Source organism: Anastrepha ludens, chromosome 2 (genome assembly GCF_028408465.1).
Source record: "Anastrepha ludens isolate Willacy chromosome 2, idAnaLude1.1, whole genome shotgun sequence".
NCBI lineage: Eukaryota > Metazoa > Arthropoda > Insecta > Diptera > Tephritidae > Anastrepha > Anastrepha ludens.
The window spans coordinates 40,000,001-40,009,499 of NC_071498.1; the positions used below are offsets into that span (position 1 = coordinate 40,000,001).

The following is a 9,499-nucleotide window of genomic DNA, read 5'->3' on the forward strand; positions in this document are numbered from 1 at the left end:
TGACTTGATCCATTCATTGAGCTAGTTTGCGATGTTCTCGTAAGAAGTGAGTCGCTCTCCAATCAGGGCTGACTACATTGGTCGGAACAGATGGTAATCCGAAGGTGCAATGTCTGGGGAATACGGCGGGTGGAGCAAGGTTTCCCAATTCAGTCGCTCTAAATATTTCTGGACCGATTTAGCAACGTGTGGCCTGGCGTTTTCATACAGAAATAATCAGTTTGTCATATCTACCGTCCCATTCCGGCCGCTTGAGAGCTCGATTCAAAAGCATTAGCTGCAGTCGGTAACGATCGCCAGTGATGGTTTCAGATGGTTTGAGGAGTTCATAATAGATGGCACCCTTCTGATTACACCAGATGCACAAGATTACCGTTTGCTGTCGATGAACTTAGTTCACCTGACAGGCGCCAACATTTTCGACGCTTAGGGTTATCATAATAGATCCGTTTTTCATCGGCAGTGGCGATGCCATGCGGAAAACCTTTTCTTTTCTGCCCGTTCAAGAAGCATCTCACACGTCACCAAACGTCTCTCGATATCCCTCTCCTTCAATTGAGTTACCAATTCCAGTTACCTGCTTTCTGGACCATTTCCATTACTTGCAAACGTTTACCGACGGTTGAGGTGTCCACATCCAACTCTTTAGACATATCATCAAGGGTTCGACATGCGTTTGCCCCAATAATTGTGTTGTAGTTGAGTATCTTCGGATTTTTTCGGTGCCCCTTCGCGATCTTTAACTCTCATGTCGAATTTTTCACTTTGGAAGTGTCGAAACCACTCTTTACAAGTTGTATTTGATGGAGCGTGATTACCGTAAATACTAATCAATATTCAGCTGCACTTTTCTTTAAAAGGTAATAATGAAGCATGATTTCCCGCAAACGCTCTTTTTTCGGGACGAACGTAGACATTTTTGAGGCAGATCAAAAAGGATCTTTACGCTACAAACGACTGTCAACTACTGCGACCGAAACCTCACATATACATCTTCAAATCAACAGTATATTACTAGAGCGAACACAAAAATAGTATCAGCAGCGACACCTCTCTTACGAGGGCGGAAACTTATTCCCATACTCAATATATATCAAGATATTTTTTATACTCTTGGGTTTACACATCGTGGCCACCAACTGATATTGATAGCATTTCTTTCTGCTGCCAGTTCTGTTTTTTGGGCAGCTAGTTCCAGGCTGGCGTTATTCAACCACCTTTGTATTCTTTTATGGTATCATTACATACATGTTCCAAGCATATATGTAGATAGCTTGTCAATCACTATGAGTGCGATATCGTCGGTGTATCCCACTATGGTTGTGTTAGCGGGCATTTCGATTTTAAGAATGCCATCATACATAGCGTTCCATCCTTGCGGTACACCACCTGACGCGCAGTAGTTCTTTGCGCCCGCCTCTGTATTAATATATACTGCAATACTCTCTGGTTTAGGTAGCTGCGGATGATTCTAATAAGATACTTTGGTTGAGTTTATTTCAGTCTTTTTTGCCAAAACAACTACAATCCCTATTGCATCAACAGTAGATCTGGTCTTGCGGAAACCGACCTGGTTGTCTGAGTGACCTCCTGGTCCCTCCAGATACTCCTGTAATCTTTCGCTTAACATTCTTTCGAATACCTTCCCAATGGTATCGAGCATACACAGAGGCCTGTATGCTGATGGCTGATCAGGCTGCTTTCCCGGTTTTAGCAATAATACTAGACGCTGCTTTTTTCACCTCTTTGGGAATGTACCTTCGTTTAGGTATAAACTACACAAGGTTGTAAAAACGGCTAGATTTGAGTACACCCAAAGTGCTTAATACTTCTGGCACTGTAACCGCATGAATCTTCTCATTTTCTCTCAGTTGCGTACAAATTTTGCTGCCTCCCTTCGGCGGAAGAAACAGTGAGACTACCACCGTTTCAAGCAGTTCTGTGCAAGTTGGTTGCGGAACTCGGAGACCTCTTACTTTGGACATGACTGTTTTATAGGCAATACCCGATGGGTTGTCATCCGCGTCGTTGATCATTTTTTTGAAACATCCAGTTATAGCTTTCCTTAATTTCAGTTGCTATACTTTAAATTCTGTTAGTAATTCTTCGAACACTGAGATCGTCTTCTGGTTTTATTTCACGTTTCGCGCATCTCAGCTATCCCCTTCGACCACCAGTCGTTTGTACTTTAACATTGGTAAATGTTACTTCAGTTTTCAATATTGTTCCAATATCTTACTACATCTCAAACTCGCCGCTAAAGACAATTAGTGAATGAAAAGACTTGGGTGTTTATTTTGACTTCAAGTTCAACTTCACCACCCTCAAAAAAGGCATTGTTTCTAAATAGTTCCCAATGTGGGCCTTTATTCGTTTTCTGTGAGTGTACTATACGCCTTAGAGAAAGTGGTTTTAAACTTAGTATAAAGGGCCCCATAAGATGGGCGTGACTCTTTTAAAAGAAGATATTGTAGAGCAGATCGGATAAAGCTGCGTTGAATTCTTGCGACCCTCTGGGAAGATGGGAGCTGCTCGATAAATATTTCGGGTTTCCTTGCTGACAAATATTTGTGAAATTTCATAGCTACGCGTATTTTTTACCATTCACACAATGAACCGCAATTCAGGCTCTTATTCACCACTGTTCTCCGTTGCAGCAAGTGTAGCGCCGTATGCGGATATGAAGTAGTGTATTAGATGTGTTCAAGCTAAACTCTTCCACCGAATAAAAGATTACAAACAATAATAATAATGAACCAACAAATCAACTTACAACATACAGCTAACAACATACAACTCACAGCAAACGGCGGACAATGAGCAACAGCAACAATAACAACAACAAAATACTCTTGTAGAATGTTTATAATTCAGCAGTGTTGTGTACATAAACTAAACAAAAATCATACATCAATTTCGCAATGAAATTTGCAGAGTATAATTTCACCGCAAGAAAAGGATAAAAACCAAAAATGAAAGCGTACTCATACCAATGTATTTATGCACTAGTTAAGTATATACGAATATGCGCTTTTGTTGGAAAGGCACCATTAAAACGCATGGGAATCGTCTACGATGCGCCAAACTGTCGATTTCGCGTGTTAGGAGTTGAAGGGAGGGCTGAAGGGAAGGATATGTGGCGAATGCAACGGACGATTTTAAAGGTACACGTAGTAAGTTAAGTAGTCGCTGTATTGGTTGCTTGTTGTTAGTGCTGTTGGCCGCCTTCTAGTTGCTTGCTTGCTTGCAACAGCAGCCACTTTTCTGCGTTATGCTGCACATGTAACCTTAGCCGCAATCAAAGTTGCTAAAACATATGCAACCAGCGCAACAGTTAATAACAGCACTAACAACAACAAAAACAATAACTACTGCTATTACTGCAGTAAGCAACTGTTAGTTAGACAGGTGCACTGTGGGAATAGAACGAGTATTTACAAGTGGTAGGCAGTGTTGCCAGAAAAATGTCAAAAATGTGAGAATTGAAGATGAAATTTTCCAAAACCAAACAGAAAACAGAAATCATAAACAGCGAAACAAGTTTTTTTGCCGTCGCAAATATATGTTTTAGAGATTTTAAATTTAAAAAAATGCCTAAGTTATTTTTAAAGACATTTTTTGTTCGAAAAAAAATACTCTGGCTCACAATCATTGAATGACTTTTTTACCCAACATTCAACAACTCGGAAATCCACATAACTTTATTTTCTGTTCTGTAGTTTTCAAGATATCAGCAAATAACAGCGTATTCCAAGCTGAGATAATAGCTATAAAGCAGGCTGCGTTTTGGGTCAGGAACTCTTCTGTTGCAGCACAACTGATCACCATTCACTCTGAGAGCCAAGCTGCCATGAAATCTCTAATGTGCAATGTAAAGATCCAGCTAAACAGTGCATCTAGAACATTTTCTGGGTTCCTGGATACAGAGGCGTTCCTTTAAATTGCATCGCGGATGACCTGGCTAGGAGGCGAGCTTAGCTTAAGTCTGTCAGCTTTGCCTAGTATGTGCCAAGTTCTGGATCAGACCTGTCCATATCGCGCGTGCCAACAGTAGATGCAGCACGGAACTCACTTGGAAGCCAACTAGACAAGTTTGGCCTATAAGAAATGAGCACAGAAATAGATCCTCATCAATCTAGATCGGACTTCCATTAGTAAAGTAGTTGGCATCATCACTGGGAACGCAATTGGAAACATATAGAAATGTATGAGTGGTTTCCCTCAAATGCCTTCTGTCGCAGGAACGAGAAAGAGGTGGAAAGCATTGAACTCTTTCACTTTCACTGCCTCGTTTTTGTCAAAACGCGGTATCGCTGTCTAAACTCTTATTTCTTATATATATCTATCTGACTTGGAATCGGCAGTCATCCACAGTATTTTATCGTTTATCTGAGAGACAAAGTGGTTTCACCACAAAGGGAATTAGAAGGAGACCTGAGTTTAAATTAGCGGTATCACAATGGACCTATAGGACTAAATGGGTTTACTCTAAACCCCTTTGGAGAGTCGTAGCCACCGTAAGTTAACCTCACCTTGGTTCTTGGGTATACAAAGTAGAATTGTAAACCAGAATAAGTTTTGTAACAAAAAGTATCTAAATATCGGGATTTTTTTCGGCTGTATTTCGGCTTTACTTACAAAAAGAGCAGCTTTGTTAGCTTCGGTGTTTTGTAAATTTGATTTCTTGTTCTATTAATTATTTTTTCCGATCCACACAAAGTTATAATCGAATTCAGTAATTTAAAAAAAAAAAAAATGTTTAAAATTAATTTAATCTATGAAAAGCTCGATTTTTGGAGGTATTTTCAAGTCGGTGTAACTAACGTAAATCTTAATATTTTCCCAAAATATTTTGGTAGAAATCTTAAAATAATTATAAATTTTAAAATTCCGTTTGGCAAACCGCACCTTTTTTGGTGAGGCGTAGATATCTGGTTGTCCTACAAGAATGAGAAATTTGTTTACAAATTATTAGAAAAAACTTCAAATGCTGACATATATCTAAAAACGAGGTACAAGGAGTTTTGGAAATTATTGACAGCAAATGCTTGCTCGCTTCGACGTCGCTTACATATATAAGTTTATAATTAGCTGAGACAGGGATACTTTTAGTGCTCGAAATTTGCTGTTGTTCACACAGAGCCACTAAGTTGCTTGCAATTGCTTTAGTTTTTAGTCCCCAACCACCAATAACAACAACCAGAAGAAGAAAAATTCAAAGCGTGCTGCCTGAGCACGAGCAACTCAATGCTCCTCTCCTTTTCTCTTCTCTCTCTTCTTCACAAGTTACGAGCTGCTTCAGCAAAAGTTGCTCTATATAAACGCGGTCTTACGAAATTTTTCTTAAAAAAACATATTTTAATTTGTCATACTCGTATGAGTCGAATTTTTTCCTCGGCGGTTACAAGCATCGCGTTAAAAATTGTATCTTTTGGGGCGCAGAAAGCCCACGCCTACTCATATACGAGCTAATATTTCCTGAGCAAGTGACTGCTTCCTGGGATTTTTGGAGTGACAGCATTTTTGTTCAAATCTAAATTCAAAAAAGAAGACGTGAATACTATTGGCTAGCGAGTTTTGGAAAGTAGCTTTGAATGTTTCTCAGTGCATGTCTTCTTATAAGGAAGAGCAACCATGCCATTAACAGTTTCCTACAAACGACCATCACGGCTAGCTTTACAGAAGTCTATTCCAGAATTATTTTATGATGGTCATTCACTATGGCTTGCATGAATAATTCTATACTAAGCAGGTGAGAGTTCATTTGGCTAATTATAAAAAATGTATATATTTCCTCGGAATTTCTATTTAATATCTCGGTTGAGAGAATAATACGTGTATAAAAAATGTATTCCGACATTTCATTATTCAGCTTGAAAATATACATTCCCTTGCTTCCAAGATCTTCCTCTTCGGAGGCTCATGTTTATACCGTTGACAACCAAATGTCGCTAAAATCACCGAGTTGAAAAAAGGCTAGTTCTTTAGAGTATACCTCTTTTAGTCTCTCTCTCTCTGTCCGTGTCCCAAAATATAGAAATATATATCAGGGAAAACGTCTATTAGTTTGGTGGAAACAACCAGATAAACATTCAGTAGGTCGCCAATGGCCTCTGTGACAAAAGAAAAACTAAGGTTGATTTAAAGGGAATGAGGAATACAAGAGTATTGAGGGGTCTTTTGAAAAGTCCGTGAAAGAATAAAAACTTCTTAATTGTTTGGGGTTCACCGTTTTTTATTTATCGACATAGTCTCCCCTTATACCCTTGGTCCAACGCTGTTCTAGCATTTTGTTCATTTTTGTTCTTCTAGCAATTGTTCAAGTCTGAAAGATAACCATTCGTTTCTGCAATTACCTCCCCGTTAGACTAAAATCTTTTTTCAGCCAGCCATTTCTTCAAATTGGAGATCACATAGTAGTCCGAAGAAACCGAGGGAGCCAAGTTTGTAGAATAGGGGGAATGCGAAACGAGTTGGAACACCATTTCAATTAATTTTGCGACTACAACTAGTGAGGCATGAGCTAGTGCGTTGTCGCGATGGAAAACGAAAATCACTCGACTTTCTCGATTTAAACGAATGCTAAACACAAAAAATTGGACCGATCTGGCTGAGATTTGATGTGTGTTTTTCCAAGAGACATCTCTCTGACTCTGCATGGACTTTTCAAATGGCCCTCGTAGATAGCTAGACGAGTAGGGTACAAGTTAGAGATGAGTAAGAGACGAATAAGTACTTCGGCTGATACTAAGCTCCCAATATGAATTGCCCGGAGTGGGTGTCGTGGTGAATATTGACCTCGTACCAATATATTTGACAATTGAGAATCGTATTGCGAACACTTCTCATTGCCCACTGTGCGTTATCATTTTTTTTGTTGGTTTTGCCTGGTCGTACATACTCATATACGAGCTTATGGTACACCGGCGCTCGTAAACGTTTAAGCGCGAAAAGATGTACCGCATCGACGCGCTTGTGCGCCTGCGCTACGGTAATGCGCACACAGAGATTTAGAGCGACATTAGAGCAGTCAATCCATCATGGCTGAACATTACCATAAATTACACAGAAATAATTGATTATTACGAAGTAACTGAGCGCGAGTGAGTGTGTGAGCAGAAGACATATGAGCGCGCGCGCACTCGCCAGCAATGGAATGGAATGGCAATTGAATGTGCGCGCGCGCATTCATGTAACGATTTCATATATGCACTCGTATTGGTCATCGTATGTTATGGCACAGGCGCAGGAGCGCTAGTTTGTTGGCTACGCATGGGCAAATGTTATATGGGAATTTGTGTGTGGATATGCGCCTCCTGTGTTGCTGAATTGCTCATCATCATTGTGGCGCAGCTTCATCTGCCAACAATTCGAAGGAGTTGCGCACCGATTTACTTTAAATTACGCTGAGAAAAGAGCAACAGAGCAGACGGGCAACATATCAACAACAACTGATGCAACAGCTGAAACATATGTAAGGATGTATGTATTTATGTAACAAGCACAGCGTCGGCAACAACTTGAAAATTGTATCGCCATGCTGCAAGTGGCGCTTCATTTGTCGTGGCCAAAGCATTTGCGCAGTTTGTTGAAATAAATGATTTTTTAACAAAATTTTCTAACATACAAATTTTCATTTGAAAGATGAAAAACAAAGTAAAAAAATACGGAATACCTACTATTTTTCGAACTATTTTACTTTTAGTTGAACTTTCCTTTAGTGAACAACCAACAGCCGGTGCGGTCGTCATTTGGGAACTACTACGCTGATACATAAACACGCATACATCTGTACAAAATAAAATACATATTACGCAGTTCAAGGCTAGTAAATAAATTTTAACTGGACGCGGGCGGGTAAATTATAGTAGAAGAAAAAATTTGCTAAGGAAATTATTCACTCATAACTAACCTCGCTAATCTGCCCCACAACTGCGCCCGCATCCATCTGAGTGTTATGCAATTACACAAAATACTCACATACTCACTCATACATATACACACGCAGTAACTAAATAATTCATATTTACCCATCTGTGTTTGTTCCGTTCACGGCACTGCTGCTGCTGCTTTAGTCTGTGTGTGGCATTGACTTACTGGTGGGAGTGGATTATGTAATTTAATAAATGAATGCAAATATTTGTTAAATACGCCCTGTATGCTTTCAAAGTCATTTGAGCTGAGTAATGTATATGGATAGTTACAATATTGTAAAAATAGAGTACTCTCATAAATTTTAGAGCAGTAACTTATTCCCTTATTTTTGCGTCTAATTAACTTGAGTTATATTGCAGTAATTTTGGGTGTAATACGAATGAGTATGCTTGTGTTGGTGAGGTGCATGGCTGCAGGACTCCAAAACAATCGACTAAACAAATTTTTTTCGAAAGTTCTGAGGCTTCTAAAGCGTTTTTCAGTAAGAGCGCTTCAACTTTTTTTTTTGAATAAAACACAAACGGTTTGACTTTTTTAACTAATTTTTTTATTATCGAGTTTGAACATATACATTTAAGTATGAAATTCGATTTCTTTTGCATGACCACCGCGTGCACGTTTTACGAAGTCCAATCGTTGAACCCAATTTTCGACCACTCTTTTGCATAAATCGGCCGAAATTCCAGCAATTTCGCGTTCAATATTGGCTCTGAGCTCACAAATCGTCGCCGGCTTGTTACTGTAAACCAATGACTTCACACAACCCCAAAGAAAATATTCTAGAGGCGTCAAATCACACGAGCGCGGCGGCCATTCGACCGGTCCATTTCTGGAAATAATGCGCTCATCGAACTTACTCTTCAACAAATCAATTGTAGCGTGTGCTGTGTGGCTTGTGGCCCCGTCCTGTTGAAACCACATGTCGTCTAAGTCCATATCATTCAATTGCGGCCAAAAATAATCGTTTATCATGTCGCGGTATCGATTTCCATTCACAGTAACGTGGCGATCGTTCTCGTCAACGAAGAAATATGGGCCAATTACGCCGCCGGCATGTAAACCGCACCAAACAGTGATTTTTTCGGGATGCAACGGTGCCTTATGAATCACGTGTGGATTGCTTTCTGCCCAATAACGTATATTTTGCTTGTTGGCAAAGCCATTGAGCCAAAAGTGAGCTTCATCACTGAAGATGATTTTTTGGCCGTAATGCTCTTAAAGTAGCAGATTAGTAGCGATTATTTTCATAAAAAATTTGCACGATTTGAAATCGTTGCTCAAGTGTGTAGCGTTCCATGATGAAATGTATACTAATGAAGTTTACAAATGACAAGCGAAAAATAAAAAATATTGCGTCGTTCGCCCTCCCTATCGGAAAAAAGTTGAAGCGCACCTATTGCAAAACGCCTTACTATTGTAACTGGTAATATCCTTCTTCTTCTTCTTAATTGGCGCGATAACCGTGAAGCTAAGTCCTTCTCCACCTGATCTTTCCAATGCAAAGGACGCCTTCCTCTTCTTCTGCTACCACCGACTGGTACCGCATAGAATATTTTCAGAGCCG

At 39.7% G+C, this 9,499-nt stretch overlaps 1 protein-coding gene across 1 annotated transcript in view; it reads right to left on the reverse strand.

The window, feature by feature from the left end:
* The window catches only part of LOC128859080 (probable basic-leucine zipper transcription factor Q), a 6,688-nt gene extending 6,035 nt beyond the window's left edge, over positions 1-653 (reverse strand). The window contains exon 1 of the mRNA XM_054095825.1: positions 578-653. Within this exon, the coding sequence (XP_053951800.1) occupies positions 578-653 (76 nt within the window). The remainder of the gene's footprint in view (positions 1-577) is intronic.
* Positions 654-9,499: the final 8,846 nt, after the last annotated feature.